Source organism: Chinchilla lanigera, unplaced genomic scaffold (genome assembly GCF_000276665.1).
Source record: "Chinchilla lanigera isolate Chin_1 unplaced genomic scaffold, ChiLan1.0 scaffold00041, whole genome shotgun sequence".
NCBI lineage: Eukaryota > Metazoa > Chordata > Mammalia > Rodentia > Chinchillidae > Chinchilla > Chinchilla lanigera.
Genome location: NW_004955442.1, coordinates 12,549,997 through 12,572,581, shown reverse-complemented (window position 1 = coordinate 12,572,581; position 22,585 = coordinate 12,549,997). Strand labels below are relative to the sequence as shown.

Sequence of the window (22,585 nt, the reverse complement as noted above, 5' to 3'; positions counted from 1 at the left end):
ATCTCCTGAGCTGCTGCCTCACCCTGGGCCTGTCCCCTGCCAGTGGCTGAGTATCCGGGCTGCAGAGCCCCAGCTGGGCCTGCGGAGCTTGGGCCCCAGGTTCCGCTCCAGGGTGGGCTGAGGCCTCTCCCTGCAGGTGGTTGGAGCCACCACAGACGAAGGGCGGAAAGGGGGTCCTGCCAGCCCCCAGAGGCTTTACCCCGGGGAGACCAACTTCAGGTCTGTGGCCTCTGGAAATGTGAGACTGTATGTCCATATTGTTTTTCAAGCCACACGTTTGCGGGCACCCTAGGGACCATACAGCGCTTACTTCTCTACTGTGCAGGGGCTGTCTGCACCATCAGGGTCACAAGGAACAGAAGCTGGTCCTGGAGGAGGGGAGCAGGGGCTGGGGAGTGGTCTGTCCTCCTACCCTCTGCCCCGTGACCCCGAACAGCCTGGAGGCAAATGGGTGATCTCACCCCTGCAGAGACCCACCACCCCCGCATGCATTCTGCAGGAACTTCTTGGGGCGTCTTCAAAACCCATGAGACTGGGAGCGTACAGATTAGGAACAGGCCCGGGACACGGCTGGGAGAGCGGTCAGAATTGCTCACCAGACTCCCTGTCCAGCTCTGGCCTCCTCCCTGGTGGATGTTCCTGTCCTGATCCTCTCCCCGTTATCCAGATACTTTTACCCAGCCATGAAAGCAGCGCTGTCCACCGAAATCTTGTCCGCGGGAACAGCAGGAGCGGAACGTGGCCCATCCACCCAGGGGACTACTAGCCACAGCAGGGCTGAGAGCCCAGCATGGAGGGTGCGGCACTTGCCTGGAACGCCAGAGGCCACCACTGCAAACATCAAACACCAGTGTCCCTCAGAGTCCCTCGGGGCAGGGCCTCCCTCTGAGCAGGCACAATCCCACAGCATTGACAGAGGGCTTCAGGCATCTCCAGGAGGAGGCCACAGGACAGTGACACCGTTACTCCTGTTGTCAACAGTATTTCCAGTGTGATCTTTGCCTCTCGAAGTGAAATATCCATAACAAGATTTACCGTGAAACCACATTCAAGCGCATGCAGCACATCGTGCTTTCCTGCAACCACCACCGCCCTCTGTCTCCAGAACGCTTCTGTCTCACTAAACCCGGACGCCTACCTCCCCATGCTCCACCCCCAGCCCGGGCAACCACCCTTCTGCTTTCTGTCTCTAGGACTTTGGCCTCTTGGGAACCTGGTGTAAGCGGACCCCGGTAGCCCTCACCTTTTGCGGCCGGTGTCTCTCACTCACGGTGTCCTTTGGTTCACCCCCATGGTAGTGTGTGTCAGTGACTCCTGAACCTGGACAAGATTCATGCCACCCCGTTTTAGAGGGGACACTGTAGCCAGACAGCTGGGAGCAACGGCCAGAATGCACACCAGGCCCCCGCCTGACCGCAGAGTCTCCCCACCCCAGGACGCCACGCCGACTCCCCAAGCTTCCCTTTCTCTGCCTCTTCTCCGCACGCCAAGGGCGCGTCGGTTCTGCAAGACCTGGCCTTTCACGCCCCTTTGGATGTGACCTTTGGATCACGGGCATGTGGCACGGTGGAACCTGGAACCCTTTGTGGGAATGAGCTGACTTGGGGACAGGCTGGGGGCTCAGGGTGGGTAAGACTCCCCCAGACTCAGCCTCTGCCCACTCCAGGCTGCCCGGCGACCAGAAGGTCTCTGTCCAGTGAACTCCCCCACGTCGAGCTGTGTGGTTAACAACCTGCACATGTGTACACAGCAGTCCCACCTGACGGCTCTCAAGGTTCCCACATCCAGGAGGCCTTGGGGCTGTGCTCTGAGAGTTGAAGAAAGGGCACAATTTAGAGACAGCCAGGGACAGATGAGATGATTGGCCACAGGGGCTGGGGAGGCAGAAAGGAGGAGCAATGGCGTACCAGGCATGGGTGTCCATCCGTCCTGAAACTAGACGGTGGTGGTGACTGCACAACCTCACGAATGTACCAACAGCCACCCAGCTGCACTCTAAGAGACAGTTACAATGGAGATTGTTATGAGTGCTTGACCGCAATAAGATGGGAGAGCGGGCATGGTGACACATGAATGAAATCCCAGCACTCTGGGAAGCTGAGGCTGGAGGATCAAAAGTTGGAGCCCAGCTTGAATAATTTAGGGATGGAGCAAGAGCCTGTCTCAAAACTTAAAAAAATAAAAAAGAGCTGGGGATGTAGCTCCATGCAAAGGCCCTGGGATCAGTCTGTAGTATTGGAACACAAAAAGGGAGAACTCACTCTGCTTGGCCCAGTCTCTCCAGCTTCAGCACTGACTCAGGGATCTCACGTATCCAAGGCCCAGCCCAAGGGCCATTCCCGTCTCCCAAGGGGCTGGGCCTTGACCTTCTCACTCCTGCCCCCCTCCTAACTTGCCCTGTTCTGGGGGTCACACTCAGCATCTGGCTGAGGATATCTCCCTGCAGGAGGCCCCGTAAGGGCATCATATCTGGATCCCGTACCGTGTTTTCATCAAATAATATGGTCCTAATGGTTGAATTTCCTGTGTCAGTGGCCCATCCGCTGGGAAGACATTCAAAGATTTGGGGTGGTTTGTAGGATTGCCCAAACCCCCCTCCTCACAAGGCAGCTTTGACTGGGCTGTTCTCATAGGGCAGAGCTGAAGACCATACCTTGAGTTTGACTCCAAGCCCCAGCATCCCCAGGGGACCAGGCCATCCTTCCAGGACCTCCCCATCTGGGCCCAGGGTGCCCGGATGGCCTGCAGCGAGGCTTGAAAATCACATGCTCTGGGCACGTCAGCTGCATCCGTAGTGGGAGAAGGCCCCGGAGAACCACAGTCCTGGGCTTGAGTCTCTTACTAGCAGCCTGACCTCAGGCAAGTCTCCCACCTTACCTGTAAAATGATGCCTAATACGGTTTTTGCCTTTTAAGACATTTTTTTAAAAAAATGAGGTGAAAGTCACAACACATAAAATCAACCATCTTAATGTATACAAAGTGGTGGCATTTAGGACAGTCACAATGTTGTGCCACCACGATCTGTGCCAAGTTCTTTTCATAATTTACAGGGGTTGCTTTGAGGATTAGATGCATTAATGTTTGTAAATCTTTCGAATGGTGCCTGGAATTGTAAGCACAGGGTGACGTGCTTTCCTGGGTCTACCCCTTGTGTGCGTGCGCGCGCGCGCACACACACACACACACACACACACACACACACACACACACACACAAAGGAAGGGACGGAAGAAGAATAAAAAGGGAAAAAACCTTAAGAATAACAAAAATAGGGGTGGGAATAATTAGTAGTAGAACATGACCAAGAATAGGTGATGCGTGGTAGGTGGTGGTATTCGCTTCTCTTGGGCGGGAGGAGGAGGGAGTCAAGCTCTCACTCCCCTTGGGACTCAATTTCTGCATTGAGCTGTGTGTTAACGCATCACACACCCTTTCCCCTACGCACTCACATCTTCCCTGTAGGTGTAGCCGAGCGGAGGCGCTGACTTACCTTTTTTGCTGGCAGCATCAGCTAACGGTATTGGTGCTCACCGTGTGCCTTGCGGTGACGTCCAGGCAGAGCTGCTAGTTCTCTGGATGAACTTGACAGGGGCCAAAGATCTCAGGACCCCAGGCTACCTGGCAACCCGCCGCTGTGGCGACTCCAGGAACTATGGGCTGTCCTTTGCTGCCACCTCGTGGTTGCAGTGGGAGCTTGACATCCCATTTCCATCCCTGTAAACCTGAACCAAGAAGGCACCCGAGCAACTAGCTCTCCCTTCCACATCCTCAGTAAGATCCTGCGAACACATCCTCAAGGAGGGCGGCCACCGTTCTGCCCTCAGTCATGGTCTGTGGAGAAGAACTGCCAGAAATCCACATGTAGATAAAAGCGACTGAATGATCACCAGGGTTAGGGCGTGAGGCAGGCTGAAGGTTGGGGAGAACAGGAGCGGGTTACCCAAAGCGCAGTGATACATTTGCGACCAGAGGGCTCTGTCTTTGGTCCACTGACTCCCTGCCCCTGCCGTCGGTCTGATTCCCCATGGGAGAGGATGAGTTCACCCAAACCTGGCAAAGTAGGTGCTTGCAAAGGTTGAGTGAATGAAGACTTGAATGAAGATGCTATCCAGACCCGCTCCTTGGCGCCCGTAGGCCAAATAGCTGGGAAATGGGAGAGAGGGGGTTATGAAAGTCCCCCGACCTCCACGACCCCGCGACCCCGGAGGGCTGGAAGGGTTTGGATGCAAGCCAAAGTGAGGGGGATGGGCAAACGTCATCCTCCCTCACGCCCCTGCCGGCTTGAACTCTTCCCGTCTCACATCCGAAGTTTGCCTTATTTATTTAATGTCTTTCTCCCCCACTGTGATGTAAACTCCACGGCGCAAGGACATTTGACTGGTGTGCTTTTTGTAGACTCTCCAACCCTGGAGGGGGCCCGACACCAACAGGGCGCTCTGTAAAAGTGTGCAGAGTGAATGAATGATGCATAGGAGCGGAGCTGGGGCAGGACCACGACGGGCTCTGGGGAGTGGCCAGCGGAGGAGCGGACTCAAACCCGAGTGCAGGAGGTGGAGACCAAGTTAATCCGAGGTAGCGAAGACACGTGCAGTACTGAAGTAGACCGGAAACTGTTCTGGGGGGCGGGGTCCGCCGGGCGCAGGGTCTGTCTGGGCGGGGCCGGGCTAGGGCGGAGTCTGGGAGCTGAGCTGTTCTCCCGGCGGGGAGCCTTGAGGGTGGGGCCTGTATAGGGGCGGGGCCATGAGGAAGTGCGGCTGACCTGGAGGAAGGGCCGAGTTGGAGGCGGAGTCAAACAGCAGACTTGTAAAAACAAGGGGCGGGACTAAGGGGGGGACGGAATTAAGCAGGGCGGGGCCAGGCTGGAGCGGGACCAGTCAGGGGGCAAGATAGATGTGGGCGTGGCCGTAGCGGGCGTCATGGGCGTGGCCAGGCCGGGGCCGGGCCAGGCAGTGATCTCCGCTGTCCGGGGTACTGGAGCGCTCCAAGCTCGGCGGGTCTCGCTCCCGCCCTTGGGTCCCTCCCTTGCTGGCGGGGCTACACGGTGTGCAGGGCCCAAAGCCCCACGCCCGGCTGCCTGCTGCAGTCAGACTCGGCCCCTGGCGCTTCGGTACCGGCCAGGCAACTGCTCGGGTGGCTGCGAGTTCAGCCCCCGGACCAGGAGAGTGCCCAGGACACTGTTCCCGGCTGGGTCCCCAGCGGCTTCTAGGGCGAGGGTGAGCGGAGCTGCTGGTGTCTGTGCCTGCATTTAGTGTGTGCGTGCTTCTGCGTGGGTGTGCATGTGTGTGTAGGCGTGCGTGTTTGCTCGGGTGTGTGCGAACGTCTGTACACAACAGGGGAATTGCGTGTGTGCTCCTGTGAGTTGGGTATGGGTGCAAAAGTTGTGTGAGTGTGCAAGGGTGGTCTCGTGTGGGTGGAGCGTTGTGCACGTGTACATACGTGTGGCAGAGACAGTGCAGGAGAAATCAGTGAAGGCTCTGTGTATGTCTGAGTGTCTTGAAAGAAAATAGGAGAGCAGGTGTAAGGATACCTGAGGGGCTATGGGTCAGGAGTCTAGGGCAAGCTGTAGGGCATATTTTTGAAGAGTACTGTGGGAATGTAAGAACTGCAAATGTGTGTGTGTGTTGTTGTGGGTGTGGTGAGGGGTGCTTCTGGGGTCCTCATGGTGAAGGGGTGGTAATAGAGGAATGTGTGGGGTGGTGTCTGCTCTCAGAGGGATGAATGTGGTTTGGGGCAGTGGGCCGTAGACAGGACAAGTATCCAAGGCCTGGCCTGGAGTAGTTTGGGGGTCGCATTAGCCTCTCACTTTGAGCAGTGGGCTGGGGCAAAGTGTGGGTGTGGACAAGGGCTGGGCTTGCTCTTGCACCCATGGGACAGGGTTCCTGCTTCATGAGGGGGGAACTGCAACCTCACCAGTCACCCCTCACCCCAGGCTCTGTACTCAGCCCTGCCTGTGTGCCTTTGGAGTGGGAACATGGTGCAGAAGTATCAGTCTCCTGTCCGTGTCTACAAGTACCCTTTCGAGCTGGTCATGGCGGTGAGTGCCCCCTCATCCTTGGGCCCCTCACGTAATGGTTGGAGGGACTCAGGTTGGTTATAGTGGGAAGGAAGGGGAAGAATTATTGAGCTACCAGTGACTCTTCAGCCTGGCTGTCCTCTCCCACCTTTACAGAACTTCTGGAATCCCTGACTAGCGACCTCCTGTCCTCCTCTTGTTGAACCTTACTGTCTGTCCCTTCAGACTCCTTTGCCAGATCAAATCAGGAGCTCAGGGGCTGGGCTACTGGTGTCATAATAACAACGATGATGATGATGATGATGATGATGTGATAGCTGCCGTTCATTGAATGTTTGCAGGATAGGATGTTTCCTTCATTACCCTCTAAAGTGAAGATCGTCCTCCACTAAAGTGAGGCTTGTCCAGATGGAGAAGTGGCCCCAAGTTCTGTACCTCGAGAGAGATAGAGTCAAGACTCAGAGTCTCACTTTTAACCTGGAGACCCTCAGGGTGCTCCTTCCTCTCACAATCCCCACTGCTCCTTTAAGGAAGCTGGGATGGGAGAAGAAAGGGGTGAGTTTGTAGGATGGGTCCGGGCACAGGGGTGCTCAGGGTGGACTCAAAGTAGGTTTGCAGTGTTGTGCAGCAAGTTAGTTGGATCTGGAATTGAACCCAGTTCTTGGTCTCTGCACTAGTGGTCATTGCACTGGGACAGGCAGACCTGGAATTCCTTCTTAGCTCCAATATTCCACCTCTTGGAATTTCCTTCTGTGCTTGGGAAAATGGGAGCACGGTGTGGGATTGTAGTGAGGAGTAGGCAAGGTAATTCACATGCCTGGCACACAGTAGGTACCCACCTCGCACAGCAGTCTCTGTATCACACCAGATCTTCTAAGTGAGTGTATTCAAAGTGTCAGAATCCACCCCCATCTGTTCTGCTCCACTCCCTTGCTGTGCAACCCCAGCATTCTTTGAAGGACTTTCGTATCAGTGGGTGGCTCTATGTGCATGTGTGTCCTGTCTGACCCTACTCTATGCATCTACATGCATATGCATTTATAGTTGGATAAAGAATTAAAAGGCACCACAAAAATCATCTGTACATGTTGTGCCGTTACATGCAGAAGGTCCTAGTATAGCAGAAAGTCAGGGACAGGCCTGGGTCATATCCTAGCTCTACAATGGGGCTAGGTGGGTGACCTTGGGGTGACTTAAACTCTATGAGTTTTCACTCCCTATCTCTAAAATGGGGATCACCTGGTTCCCAAATCCTGACAATATGTCTGTGGAGGAAATGAGTCAATTTATGCCAAGCTCCTAGTACAGGGTGTGACGCAGATGGAATGCTCCATCAGCCTGGCTACTGCTGTCACTGTTAGTGCCTGCAGCAGTGACTCTCCTTCTGTGCAGTGGAGGTGGGACTCAGTGGGTGGTGAAGAGACCAAGCCACATGGTGTGAGAAGAACTGGGTCCTTGATGCTCTGCTGTGTGTCCTTGGAAAATCACTGAACTTCTCTGAGCCTCAGTTTCTTTATTATTGTGTGCAATGGGGTGGCTGTGAACACTTCCTGTCATTGTCATGAGGATTAGAAGTGACTCTGTGTGTGTGTATGTGTGTGTGTATGTGTGTGTGTGTGTGTGTGTTGCCCAGTACAGGGCTCAGTCCATACCATGCAGACAATAAATGATAGATAAATATAAATAACAATCCTTGATCTAAGGCTCCTGGCAGCTCTCATATTTTGAGACCTGAGGACTCATTCATTCATTCAATAGAAGAGAGAATCTGTCTTTATCTGAGACAGTGCAGGAATCCTGGTTCTTGGCTATGAAGCTGAGACACATAACTGTAGAATGGAAAATCAGCTATTACATGGGTTTAATAAGTGTAAGCTTAAAACTATTTACACTCATTGCACCTAAAAACACAACATGCCCGGTAATGCAGCGCCCCAGACTGTAGCAGTAGGGCTGGTGACACACTAGCATTGCCCTTACTGGACAGTAGGAAGCATACTGTGAAGCTGTATGCGACATAAACGAAGGCAGGGCTTAGTTCACTCCCTTACTGTTAACGTTCTCCAGGTATTAATGTACAGCTGCCTGTGGGTAGAATAAAAAACAAATCAGTTTTCAAATATTTATTATCTATACCTGTGTTAATTTAAGTAGTCATAGCCATGCCATCTTATCTTCTATGCAGTCCTTGCGGTCCCAAGCCACGCACGGCAATATTTCCAACCAAGCCGCTTTACCGACTATTTACAAAACATTATTGTCCCCAAAATAGCTGCATAGCTCCACATAACTTGTGTCTGTGTAGGCACAAAGGGATTTTCTGCACTTAATGTCCCCTTTGTTTCCCAGCTAAACACTTGCTGTCAGTGTGGGTCAGATGCTGGGAGGTTTCGGGTGAACTCAGCTGTTTTCACTGAGTGAGCAGCGGAGGAGCTGGCCCTTTGGCTTTTGTTGAACAGAACTCACTTGAGAATCAAAGTGCCTCTCACTTCTTTAAAAGTTCACACAAATGACTGAAGTTTAATTTTTAAAAAAATTTTTTTTCTTTCACTTTAAAAGAATAATTGAATGAATGGCCTTACTCTCTAAATCCCTGCCGGGTTTGCTTTTACAGGGTGGGACTGGGCATCTGTCCACTTTCCTGACAGCATTCTGCATTCCTGGAGTCAGACCATGGACTGCTATTACCTGGAAAACACAATTTAGACAACAGAGGCACCTGAAGCATTCAGGGTCGGGGAGGGTCCTTTTCCCTTTGAATGACAGGTCCAAGAAATGTGGGGGAGGGGAGGGGTCAGAGTAGGGCATTATCTGTGTGGATTCTAGATTTTCTGTCTCCCAAATGGGTACTGGTTACAGAGTCAGGCACCCCCAACCCATGTTGGTCCCTGCCTCGGCCCTTTGCACATTCTATAATTCCTCTGAGCCTCAGTTTCTCAGTTGGAATATGGAGTTAATAAAGATACTTGGTGGGGAGCAGGGAGAGTTGAAGTGAAGATTAAATCCAGGGATGTAGGTGCTTGTACCTGGCCTCATACACTGTTAGAACTTCTAACATACTGATTGGGCTGATTTTTTTATTTATAGCTTTGTTGAGCTATAAGTCACATATCATGCATTTCTTCCATATAAAGGATGTTCACAGACAATGATTTTTAGTAGTCTCTCTTCTTCTTTCTCTCTCTGTGCTTATGATTGAACCCAGGGCCTCATGCATGCTAAGCATGTGCTATACCACTGAGCTACACATAGTCCCTAGAATAGTGGTGGCAAACCTATGGCACACATGCTGCAGTGGGTTGCTTGTATCATTGAAAGCTCTGAAAGGTTTGCCATCACAGCCCTGGAACATTTTTATCACCCCCCAAAGAAGCTCCATTCAAAAGAATGCAGTACCTAAACATACTACCATATGGATGATCCTTGAAAATATCCCATTCATAGGTACACCCTCACATTCTACAACATATAAAAACTCAGCATTATACCATGTCAATCATACCTCAACAAAGTGTTTTTTTAAATATGTTGAGAAAAGCTAGATACAGAAGACTACCAATTATAAGATGCCATTAGCAGGAAAGGTAAATTCATACAGACAGAAAGTAGATGAGTTGTTGCACAAGGTGTGGAGTGACGGGTGAAGTTAGGAGATGATGGCTAAAGGGTATGAATGGAGTTTCTTTGTGGGGGAGTGATAAAAATGTTCCAGGGCTGTGATGGTGCCAGCAAATTAACAGATAAGCATTTCACTCACTGCTCACCTCCAAAGGCTTGGGAGCCCCTGGACCCAGCACAGGCCTTTTTTAATGGCCAAATAATATTTTGTTGTGTGAATTACCACATTTTGTGTATATATTCATCAGTTGGTGGACATGTAAATTGCTTGCAGTTTGGCTTATTATGAATAATGGTGCTGTGAACCTTTAGGCACAAGTGTTTGTGTGGATACATCTCTGCTGTGCACCGTGGTGGGTTTGGGGTGGGTTTATGTAGAGTCTATTTTAAATTGTGTTCAACAGACTCATCTCTAGTACTTACTTGGTCCCAGAGAGTATTATGAGCCCATTCAGATTTTTCCCCTGGTACTAGGGGTTGTACCTGAGTTATATATCCAGCTCTTTAATTTCTTTGTTTTTAAATTTTGAGACAGAGTCTTGCTAAGTTGCTCAGGCTGGCCTTGAACTTGTGACCCTTGTGACCCTTCTGCCTTAGCCTCCCAAGTAGCTGGGATTACAGACTTGTGCCCACAGGTGCCTATAAAGGTACTCTAATGATTTCATTTTAACCTGATTACTTCTCTAAAGACCCTATGTCCAAATAGTCACATTTGCAGATATCCAGGGTTAGGATATCAGCATATCTGTTTCAGGGGTATTGATTCAGCTTGTCAGACTCAGCAAATAGCAGAGCAGGAATTGGAACTTAGAGAATCTGACCCCACAGAATGAGCTCACAGCCAGATACTTGAGATTCTGGTTCTCACATTCCTGAAACATTTGGGGACCAGTCTGGGTGGAGGGGCTTCAAGAATGACCCGGTCCTGTTGCTCCAGGAGCCTTATAGGGCTCAAATACCCTGTGGCTTCAGGTCACCTGTGAGTCTCAAAGCCAAAAAAGGAAGTTGGCTGGGAGTAGGATTTCCTGAAGGGAAGGCTTTTCATTGGAGGAAGGTTAAGGTAGGTTCTGTCATTTAGCGATTAAGTGTTAAAATATTTAAAGACCTGGCCTTGTTGTATTGATAAACAACTTGTAATTTACCAAATGGATTGTTCCATAGTAGCAGCCTGAAAAGGGAAATTCTTGCAGCCCAAGCCAAAAGCAGTTATAGTCAGAGCGGTTGTCATGGAGGTAGTTCTAATGAAGTGGCAGAGGCCTTATTTAAGTGAGTTTAAATTAGTTCCCTGGGGCCGTCCTCTGATCCCATTGCTAACAGACTAAGGTAAGCAACCTGATCTGCCTTGATGTGTTCTGATTTGGACTGGGAGAGCAAAGGTGATCCCTTGCCCAGCAAAGGGCCCTTCTGATTTCTGAGGGCCCTGAAATAAACTGAAGGCTCCATTCATAAGCTTCTGCACGCATTCATTCATGCACACAGGCACTTATTTTCTCCTGTATGTTGAGGCCTGTGCTAGGTCCAGGGGCTCCCAAGCCTTTGGGGGTGAGCACTTAGTGAAATGCTTATCTGTTAATTTGCTGGTGCCCTTGTTTACACAGGTGTTTTCACTGGAGAAAGCTCCGGGAAGGTAGGGCTATGTCTGTCCTGTCATCTAATTCTCTGGTTAGCCTTTGCAGGAGCGCAGAAAAGGGCCCTTTGGTGGCCATCAGATGTCATTTAAGACAGCTGAGGGAGGGAGGGAGGGTTTGGGCTGCAGGTCAGGACCTGTCACTCTGAGAAATGGATGAGGCTCATTTGGATACCAGGGTGAGCCAGAAAGTATCTGGCAGGTGTTGGCAGGGGCTGTGGGGAAAGGACTTTATTCATCTTGTCAAGGACTCTGGGAGGTTTGGAAGGCTTTAAACAGGGGGGATTCCAGGTTCAGATTTGGGGTTTAGGAGGCTGGAGTGGTTTCCATCCGGAAAGTCAGGAGAACATTGGGAAGCAGGGGTGTGGAGTTCCCAAGGATTTCCTGAGACTCTTGGGGAATCTAAAGTAGCATTTTCCTCAGAGCAAGATCCTGACCTACCTCACTGATGTCAAGCTGTTCTGGGCTGGCCTTCCTAACTCATTGGCCTACCCTGAACCATCAGGGGAAGTACCACTGATCCTAGAAGTCCCTGGCCCAATCCCAACATGTGGTGACTCTGCAGCAGGTTTGTGTGCAGATGCTGGGGAAGAAGGTGGGGCCAGACATGTTCTCCAGGTGCAGAGAGGCCTGGAATTCTGATAGTGTGTCTTCTGCTTAACTGTGTACCTTGCTGTAGCTGCAGGTCCAGAACAGGCTGTGATACACTAGGCATAATGGCATGTGCTATAATCTAGCTGCTAGGGAGGTTGAGGCAGGAGAATCATAAGTTCAAAGTCAGCCTGAACAACTTAGTGAGGCCCTGTCTCAAAAAGCCAAGCAAGCAAGCAAGCAGTTAAACAAACAAACAAAAACAGGCTGATGGTTAATCTTGACTGTCAACTTGATTGGCTTGAGAGATGCCTAGGACATTAGTAAAACACACTTCTGGGTGTGTCTGGGTGGTCATGCAGTGTGACCCTGGGAACTCTCTTTGGTCCCTGGTTCCTTCCTCTCTGGCTCTTCCCTTCCACTCTGCCTTCTGGCTGCCATGGGTTGAGCAGTTGTCCTCCCCAGGCCCTTCCACCATGTTTCCTCCTTGGAGCCAGCTGATGTGGATGGAAACCTTTGAGACCATGAGCCGAAGGATATCTCACCTCTTTTATGTTGCAGGTGTCAGGTATTTTGTCTCTGGAACAGAAAAGTGGATTAACACACAGGCAAAACTCTTCCTCCCTGTCTTGCTCATGGCTGATTCACTGGGGATGCACCTGTTATGACAACAGGCGGGGCGTACTCAGGCATTCATTCCCCTACCAAAGGAGCGCCTCCCAGAAGCCGGCTTCCTGCAGGTGCAATGTGGACAGCAATAGATAGGCACAGAGTATTCTCTGGGCTGTGGGTGTAGACATAAGTCAATCTGCCAGAGTCCCCTTTACCTCGGTGGCTGACTGTTTTAGGCATAGAGATGAAGATAGGTTCAGTTTTTTTTTTTTTCTTTCTCTAGCACCTGCTCATCCCTCTTCCCTCCTTCCCTTCATCCCTTCCTTCCTTCATCTTGGCTGAGACATTCAGTGGCGGAGTGTCTCTAATGGCCCAGGAGTCACACAGTCAACAGGGAATTCAGTGGTGAACAAAGGAGACATAGAAACAGTGGCATCAAGACTACAAACAAACACAGACATATCCCATTCCAGTTCATGACCAGTGCATCGCACAGATGGTTGACTTTGCTTTATTTTTTTACGGTGGTAAAGTACACATTACTTGAAACTTTCCACTGTAACCATTCTGGTATGCTAGTAGTGGCTGTAAGCACATTCACATAGCTGTGACACCTCACCACCATCCATCTCTGAAACCCCTTCCCTACCGTAACTGAAACTCTGGGCTCATTAAACATTATCTCGTCCTTCCCTCATTTCCTGGTAAAAGTGCCTGTCCACTTTCCATCTCTACAGATGTAGCCATTTTAGGTGCTTTGTAGAAGAGGAATCATACCACATTTCCCCCTTTGTGTCTGGCTTATTTCACTGAGCGCTGCGTCTTCATGGTTGATCCATGTTGAGGCAGGTGTTAGTACTTTGTTCTGGTTTATGGCTGAGTAACATTCCACTCCATGAATGGACGACAGTTTGTTTACCTGTGCGTGGACACTTGAGTTGTTTCACCCTTTGAGCTGCTGTGAATAGTATGAACATCTGTACACAAATGCTTGCTCAAGTCCCTATTGATTAGCTCTTGTCCAGTAAAAATCTGTACTGTATGACATTTAGTACCATGCTCATGATGCACGGCTCGGGTCATCTCCTTCCAACCTTTACAGTGGTCTCCTAGAGGTGGTGTCCTTCTCCTCCTCTTTGTTTTCTGAGGAAGCAGCCTCAGACAGGTCCAGTTAAGGTCAACAGCTGACAGGTGGGGACATGTGTTCAAATCTCTGCACTCTCTCTCTGCCACCCACCCCCACTCCATCCTTGCCTTCTGGCCATGTCCAGGTACCCTGGATGTGGAGGTTTTCAGACCCTGTGTCTCTCAGACTGGTTTTGGGTACAATGATAGTGGGTTTTCAACTGTGGGGTGTTAGGGACTGTGTGCTTCTAGACGCGTGCAGCGGTCACCTGGAAGGGCTTTCAGGTCGTGTTGCCCTTGTTCACCTCACCCCTTTCCCTTCTTCAGCAGGGAGGCCTCTGCTGCTATCGGAGTGTGTGACAATGTACTCAGCAAGCTCTATCTGGGCACCTCTGCCGAGAGCAAGGGACCTGCCCTGTGGAATGGCACTTACTTAATTGTGCTAGGCTTTCTTTTGGAGGTGACCAAAGTATTCTGGAATTAGACAGTGGTGATGCTGGTAACTTTTGAACATACTAAATAAAACACCCTGAACTGTATACTTTTTGCATGTGTGTGATGTGGTGATTACACTTAGACCTTGTACATGCCAGGCAAGTGCTGTACCAGAGAGCTACACCCACAGCCCTCAACTGTACACGTTAGAAGGGTGAATTATATGGTATAAGGATTGTATTTCAATTAAAAAGAACTGAGGGAGGTGAGAAGACAGACACCCACCTGCTCTGTGGACTCCAGGCTTGCAGGGGTCAGGGACTGGCTGGGAAGACTCTTACAAAGTATGACATGGACACGCCATGCCTGGTGCTGTGGTCGTGTGGGGGTCAGTGCCTTCAGTGTGCCTGTGCCATGGAAAAGAGACGGTGGGGTGCTGGGTGAGATGGTGGGAAGGCTGCGTCAGTGCCATGTGGTTATTCTCTCTGCACACTTGGTGGAAGTTGCAGGGTAAACAGTATTCCAGCTTCCTTTGAATTTGGATGAGGAAGAGCAGGAAGGGAGGAGGGAGAAGAGGGAGCATCCGCTGTCAAATGATTAGCAGAAATAGCATTTATGTACTTCATAGAAGCTTGTTCCTTTTTAACATTTAAATTTATTTAAGGAATGCGTAAGGAGAATGGACCATGTGCCAGGCACAATTCTAAGTGCTTTATGAGCACAGACTCCTTTTTTCCTGTGAGCATTTGGTAAGGTATGTACTTTTTTGTTCCACCTTTTACAAATGAGTAGAGGACTGAGAGAGCTTGGTGATTTGTTCAAGGCCACACGGCTGGGCAGAGCAGAGGTCAAACCTAGGCCCAGAGCACAGGCTCCTAATGGGTGTGCCCTTTTGCCGTTCACTCAGTCATCACACAAGTGTCTATTGACTGTAAGCAATGTGCTAGGCATTGTGAAAAGCACTGGGGGTTCAGGGGAGTGCCAAGGAGCCTATGACTTCCTACTTCAGCAGTTCGATGTGCCAAGGAACGAAACAGGTATAACTGAGTGCCAGCTGGAAGGCTCTAAAACCTCTCTGCTTTATAGATGTGTTTATCAACTTTCTACTACTGTGACAGATAACTGAGATAACTTATAAAGAGAAAAGGTTTGGTTGGCTTATAGTTTTGGAGGTTTCAGTTCATAATCAGTTGGCCCTGGACAAGGCAGTACATCATGGTAGGAGTGCATGGTGGAGCGAAATCATGCATCTCACATGTTGGAAGCAAGAGAGAGGGGTGGGGTGGGCTGGGGACCCATTATTCACTTAGAGAATATACCCCTTGCCAAAGACCTGAAGATTTCCCACTAAGCTCTACCTCCTACAGGTCCACTAACTCCCAATAGTGCCAAATTGGGGAACTTCAGCACATGGGCCCATGGGGGAGATTCAAAATCCAAGCTATAATAACAGATGAGAGAAGGGAAGTGATATGCTCAAGGCTACCTTCCCACCTGGATATGCTCAGTGTCAATATAGATTGCGCGGAAGTTGGCCCCTGTCTTCCCCAGTGTGGCCCACCAGGGCAGGTTCTGGGTCTTTCTGGGTGGACAGGCTTGGATGTCCTGGCAGAGGGGCTGTAACTGAATCCTCTTGCTGCCTGTGTCCCTGAGAAGGCCAAACCACATGTCTGCTCACTGGGGAGAGGCCCAGGCATCTTTGGCAGCAGCTAGACAAGCTGTAGGGAAATGAGCTGCAGTTGAGGCTCTGGAGCAGGGACAGAACTGGCCGCATGAGCTGGTTCCCAGCACAGGAAGGTCTTGTGAGCTACTTGATCATGGGAGACCCTGTGATGTACCCAAGGCAAAGGGGTCATGTCTGTTCAGTCTCAGAACCTCACCCCCAGCCTCCCAAGGGTCATAGCAATGTCTGACCTGGAATAAAAACAGAGTAGTCATTCCATAATGTAAAATGAAACCAGCAGAGTTAAAATGAATAAATATTGAATAAAATGACTATCAAATATGACTTAATGTCACGCTGTCACCTGAACTTCTACTTGAATAAGGTCAGATGTATGGAACCATGGGGAAGTGAATGCACTTTGGTAAGGTGATGTGATCACTTTGTGTAGGGCCTAGGACCTACCAGACCTCATGACAACCCTGCATAGGGTGGTGCTCAACAACCTTCCACAGTGAGTCCCTGTTCCCTTACCTTCTAGTACAGTCCCTCTCTACTTGGCAGACATTTGGATTTTTATTCAGCCAGGGTTTAGTAAGTGCTTTCCCTTGGCGAGACTCAGAAAGGGGATACCAGGTGGGCAAGCTGGATTTTTGGAGGTGCTTATGGGTAAATACTCCTTGGCGCTCTCCGAGGAGCAGGGAGACAGAGGACAGTCAAGGCTGGCTGAGCGTGAGCTGAGAGCAAAATGAAGCAGGCTGCCCATCTGTGTGAAGATGACGCTGTTTGGTTGGAGAGCAACACAGTGCAAGTGCTCACAGCCTGACTGCTGGAGGGTCAGATCCCACCTTGGCCCCCCGGTGGGCATGTCGCTGAGCTTCTCTGACCTTTGGTTTCTCTAGCTGTCAAATGGGGAGGATGAAGATGACTGATTTCTTTGTGTTGTTGGCGGGGATAGCATGAAGGGCTTGGAAGGATGCAGGCCTGCAGTGACCCACCCCGAGTGCCAGCTCCTCCTCTCACTACAGTGGCGAGTAGGCCTGACAGCTGAACATTGTCCAAACACCTCCTCCTGGTGCTTATCCGGCCCGCATATGTCACTCGGTAAAGGACAGTTTCCCACCCCGTGGGCCACCTGCTGTGGATGCTCATGTAAGAGAGGGCAAGGGGGCTGCCAGGGTCTGGGGTGTAGCACTGTACTGGCACTGGTAGGAGTGACCTGCCTTGCTCCTGTAGCCATTTTGCTGTGGCAGGAGGAAGAGGTCAGGGCGGCAGATACGATACAAGGACCAGTTTTGCACAATATCTTCTTGACCCCTAGATCCTCACTCCTCCTCTCCCAGGATCCATGGGGTTTAGGCCAGAGGGACCTCATTTCCAAACTGCTGATGCTTGTGAGATGGTCCAGGTTCCCCAAGCCAGGACAGGGTGGCTGAGACTTGGGACCTGAGTCAGGCCGGCTTTGTGCTTCCATTTGGGTGGGTGGCCTTTCTGCCTGCCTAGTCTCTGTTTGCTTATCTGTGAAATGGGACATTTTAGCTCCATCTCACCAGGGCCCTGAGAGGTTACCACGAGGCAGTTAGCACTCTTTTGGCTCCAGGAACAGCAGTGCCAGTGACTCTCTGTGCCAGCCGCACTTAGACACTGCAAGTGGCTCTGTGTGGGTGCCTTCCACTTTGGTTCCAGGGCCCCCTAGTGTGTGCATCCCTGCCGTCAGAGAGGGCACTGATGCCTTTCACGGTGGAAGTTGTGCCCCTGCTGCCTGCTGCCGGCCAGTGTCCCCAAGGCCTGTTATCTGGGGGCTGCATACTGGATTTGCCCAATGAGAGGTTCCTTAGAACAGGAAATGAGTTGCGCGGTGCTTGCCCTCCTCCAGCTGCGTGTGCAGAGCCTGCCACTGCCACCCCGGGCTGTGGGACCATGGATGCAGGCTGATATCATTCCCTGGGTTGTGGGTTAGTGTTTCTGTGCCCAGGGAGGAGCTGGGCACAGGTGTGGGTTGCACTGAGGCGAGCAGGCCATGGTTCCTCAGAGCCCCATCTTGCTAGCACTGCCCACCAGCAAGTCTCCTGCAGCAAAGGCGGGTTGATAAGCCCTGTCAAGGAAATGAATGGGCTGAAAGGAGGGAGAATAGCGGGGAGGCAGCCATGTGGGGGAGGGGAAGAGAGGGTGTCAGGGAGGACCAACACCCAGGCTAGGTCCCCGCTCTTCCAGGAAGCCCCAGTGACTGCAGCCTGATCCCCTGCACAGTCAATGAGCTGATGGACTCTCCAAGCATCAGAAGCAGCAGATGCAAAGGGCTGGACAGCACGATGCTGCTGTGCAGAAGCAGCGAGGCTGGGGCGGGGCTTGGGGCGGGAGGTAGGTGGGTGGGCAGAACACAGGGCCTGGGGGTGCCACAGTGAGGAGCGTGGGGTTTTGGTTTGGGCGTCAGGTCTGTTTTGAATTTTCCTTTTGTTAGGGAACAGGAGAATCTGGACTGGAACACAGTTGGGAGGCAGAAGGGATGCTTCAGGTGAGGAATTGCAGGACTAAGGGTGTGGATGAACTAGCTTTGCATGGCTGGGACACAATACCTTTAGTTGCTCATGTGTGAAATGGGGGAGATTCTAGCTCTGTGTTGTAGTCAGGGTTTACAAGGGAAAGGATTTAATACAGGACGCATAATTTACAGAATTATTTCATAATATTCACCTGAAGAGTCAAATGCAAAAGACTATGAGAGATCTATCCACACACTAGAGACCCAAAGAATCCAGCTGAGGGCCTGGATCCCATGGCAATGTCCTGCATGAGTCCATCTGAAGATCTAGAGCCCATTGCAATGTCCTCCCCAAGTACAACTTGTGGAGGCCTAGAGCTCACGACAGTGTCTCATGCAAGCCTCTATCAAGGATCTGCTTTGGGAAGGCCCAAAGGACCATGGTGGGAGCTGGAAAGTCTGCATCAGTGGGATGAAGGATCTGTGCCATCCGGCTGAAAGATCTGCACTGGAACCAGGAAGCAATGCTCAAAGTAAGGATCAGAGCTCTTCCAAAATGAACTGCAGCCATCCTCAGCAGTAGTGAGGTCCCAAACTCCTCTGATGATGAGAACAGCCAAGCTCATATCAGGAAAGCCAGCTTGACAAACTTCTCCAGGAGAATCAACAGCCCAAAATCTTTTTCTCCAGTTCTTTTTTTATGAAGTTAGCAATAATCCCCAGGTGGGCCTTCTACATCCAGAACCATGCTGATTCAGTTCACTTGGGTGTTACAAGTTGAACATTAGTTGATAATCCACCACATTCTGTCTCATCAGGGATTTGAGAGGGTTCCAGGAGGCGGTTAGCGCTCTTTCAGCATCAGGAACAGCAGTGCCAATTTAAAGGACAAGAGGTTGATTCAGACTCATGGTTTCAGAAGTTTCAGTCCATGGTTGTCTGGCTCTAGGGCAAAAGCATCATGGTGGAAGGGTGCACCAGAGCAAAACTGCTCACCTCATGGCATCTAGGAAGCAAAGAGAAAGGGAAAGAGCCAGAGAGGAAGGAACTGGGGACCACATAGTCCCCAAAGTCATGTTCCATGATCTACACCCTCTACCTGTTTCATTACCTCCCAATAATGCTATAAAAATTATTATCTCCGCGGGCCTGGGGCAGACCCAGCAGCAGGGTGGTCACGCAGATGGCGCCTGGAAAGGCAGAGAGCAGAACCCCAGGAAGCGGCACAGACATGTGCCCTGGCCCTTGGGCTGGACAACGCCACACGGTGGAGAACTGCCATGCCACAAAGAATCACTGACACAATAGGCCTTCCCCCGGAGACGTGCATGAACCATCCCAACATGGAGAAACCTCTGGGAAAACATGCCACACAGCGGGCCACCCTTGGCCCTGCCCTTGAGAGCCAGAAAGGTCCGGAGTCAGCGGAGGAGCAGCTGATGAACAAGGACTCGGTGAACACAAGAGTATTGACGCCCAACAACTCGGAAGTTGAGCTGACTGGGGACGCTGGAGCCGTTCGGGAGCTGGAAACCAGGAGGACCTTGCGCAACACCCGGGGAGACCCCCTGGAGGCCATTCCTCCCCTAACTGTACAGGCTGCAGTGGAGGAGCCAGTGGGGCTCCGGAGAGGTCTGCACTGAGACTCCATGGATTCCACAGGTGCCCAATATTCAGATTCTGTAGAACCGCCTTCATGGAGAAGGAGGAGCCCCGCGAAATCATGAGTATGGAGGAAAAAGTGGACTGCCTGTTGCTGGACACCGGTGCTGGTCTCTCGGTCCTTCTTTTCAGTCCTGGCCTTCCCTCCAGCCGTCACACCTCAGTGAGGGGAGTCACTGATGAGGTAAACCACTATTTTCGCAACACTTGGACTGTAACTACTTGTTAGATCTTTCTTGCATATCTTTGTTTTCCTGAGAAAACACTTTGAGAATGCCAGCATGTATTGCAGCAGCCACTGATGATTTCCTACCAATCTGTCCATAACTCTGTAATGTTTGTATTGCTCCTATGCTACTTAGTAAATGGATGTAAGTTTGTTACTATGTGTTTGCAACAACAACCATTGAGAATAGTCAGTGATTATTTGATTGATCACTCATGTTTAGCTCTATTTGTTTTCCCTAGAGACCACTTTGGAGAAACCAAGATATAGTACAACAACCATTGATAATTTCCTGCCATTTCTGTCTGTAACTCACTATTATTTGCCTATTTGTTTTCCTAAGAAACTATCTTGAAGATACCAATAGGTAAAATAGCAACCATTGATAATGTCCTACCACTTTCTCTGTAATTCAGTGTATCCCCCTACTGCTTTGTTGTCCTTTTACTCTTTAAAAATAAATAAATAAACAAACCTTTCCTTCCTTAAAAAAAAAATTATTATCTCATCAGTGGATTAACCTACTGGAGAAGTTAGAGCCCCCATGATCTAATCATTGCCCCAAAGCCCATCAAAAACCAAGCCTTCAACACAATGAGCCTCTTTGGGAACATTTTGGATCCTAACTATAACAAGGTAGTAAAGGGAGATGTGATCAAACAGCGCAGGGGACACTGCTGGCTTTGCTTCTGAGCAGCCCATGAAGACAAGAGAGCGCTTGTGGAAGGGAGCAGGGGCTGGCCAAGGGGGACTCAAATCCAGGTTCACTATCTCATCTGTGTGATGTTGGGTAAACTAGTGCGCTCTTTGGGCTCAGGTTTCCTCATTTGTCACACGAGGACACTGTTCCGAGGACTAAATGAAAGATCACATAGCTGGCACAGTACAGCCCACACTTGCCAGGCTTGCTGCTTTGAGATTCCCTCTGGGGAAGTGAGAACTTCACTACCCTATTTTATAGCTGAGCAAATGGCGACTCAGAGAGGGCGAGTAACTTGCCCAAGGTCACCCAAAAGTAGCAGGGCTCAGACAAACCTTACCAGTTTGGAAATGTGTACCTCTCTCTCTATTCCCTTCCTGAAAGTTTTTCCCCCTATCGGGGGGAGCTGGGCTGGTGCCCTAAGAAGGGCATGAGGACCTGTTTTTGGTTCTTGTAAAGCTGTGCCTGTGACCTCCTAGGTCCTGTAGCCGGGAGAAGATAAACTTTGGGCTCTTCTTCTGTACCAGCTCAACCTGGCTTTGTCTTCTGAGCCAGAAGCACGTGAGACAAGGACCATTTTCCAGGGTTATGAAAAGGCAGGGACTTGCCTGGGCTGGGAGCATGTGGAGCTGGCCTTGGAGTCAGGTGGCCACCCACCCCAAGCTCTGCCGTCCCCTCCCCTCAGGAGAAATGCCTCTTCCCTCTGAGAGACAGGACTCCTTGCTCTAGCGCTGGCGGCCATCAGAGCAACCCGGTTTGCCATCTGGCAGGAGGCAGCTCTGCTTCCCTAACCTGAGGGGAGGATGGCGTGGCTGGCCTTGTGGGGCCTGGGAGGCACCAAGGCCACCAAGGCACTGTTCCATCTCCTCCCCCATTTCAGCTGATGGGTCATATCTCTCCTCCAGGAGCTGGGCGGGAAGGGGGTGGAGGCATCTGTCCTCAGATGCCGCCACTATTTTTGGAGATTACATGGCTCCTAATTCTGGGGCATGTGGGCTTGGCCAGGCTAAGGGCAGACCCCACTTGAATAATGTCCGCTGCTGATGCCACCAGTTCTGACCTGGCTCTTCTAGAGCTGGCACAGACCCTCACCCCCTTTTAAGATGGCTCACGGTCAAGAGTCCCCTACAGCTATCTTCACTCAGCTCTGTGCCTCCAGACTGCAGAAGGAAGCAGCCCCAGCTCAGAGCCTATGTGGACCCTAGGGGGCTTGGGAGCCATCTTGGCCTGGGGACTCTGGCATCGGGTCTTGGGGCCTCCCCTTGTGCAGGGCACAGTGTCATGGAACCAAGTTGACTTCCTATACTTGGTGCCGAACCTGCCTGACACACTCAGAGAAGCCACAGAGAAACAATCCCTGCTGTCCCTTCTCCGTGCCCACATCCCTCAGCTCTCACGTGAGTAGACACTGAGAAGTTAGGTGTCCGGCCCATGGTCACACAGCTCATCACAGTGGGCCAGGATTTGCACCCAGGCAGGGGCGTGAGTCTGTGCTGCCAACACACTCACTGTGGCTCATGAAGAGCACATTGCCAAGTATTTCTGTGGACACATGCACTTAACATGTACCATGGTAGAGCCGGGGGTGTTGCTCAGTGGTACAGCACATCCTTTGAAACACAAACATTTTAAATTTTGGTGATGTCTAGTTTATTTTTTCTTTTAGTGTCATAACTACAAAACCATTGTCTAATTCAAGGTGATATTTACTCCTGCTGGGTGTGCTGGCTCATGTCTATAATCCCAGCCATCAGGAGGCTGATAGGAGGATCTATTTAGAGTTTGAGGCCAGCTTGGGCTATACAGTTTTTTTTTTTTTTTTTTTTTTT

At 50.8% G+C, this 22,585-nt stretch overlaps 1 protein-coding gene across 1 annotated transcript in view; it reads left to right on the top strand.

Moving 5' to 3' along the window:
• Positions 1-4,955: 4,955 nt before the first annotated feature.
• The window catches only part of Sec14l5 (SEC14-like lipid binding 5), a 39,628-nt gene continuing 21,998 nt past the window's right edge, over positions 4,956-22,585 (top strand). Inside the window, exons 1-2 of the mRNA XM_005391257.2 lie at positions 4,956-5,215; positions 5,932-6,036. Coding sequence (XP_005391314.1) covers positions 5,974-6,036 — 63 coding nt within the window. The 5' untranslated portion in view covers positions 4,956-5,215; positions 5,932-5,973. The remainder of the gene's footprint in view (positions 5,216-5,931; positions 6,037-22,585) is intronic.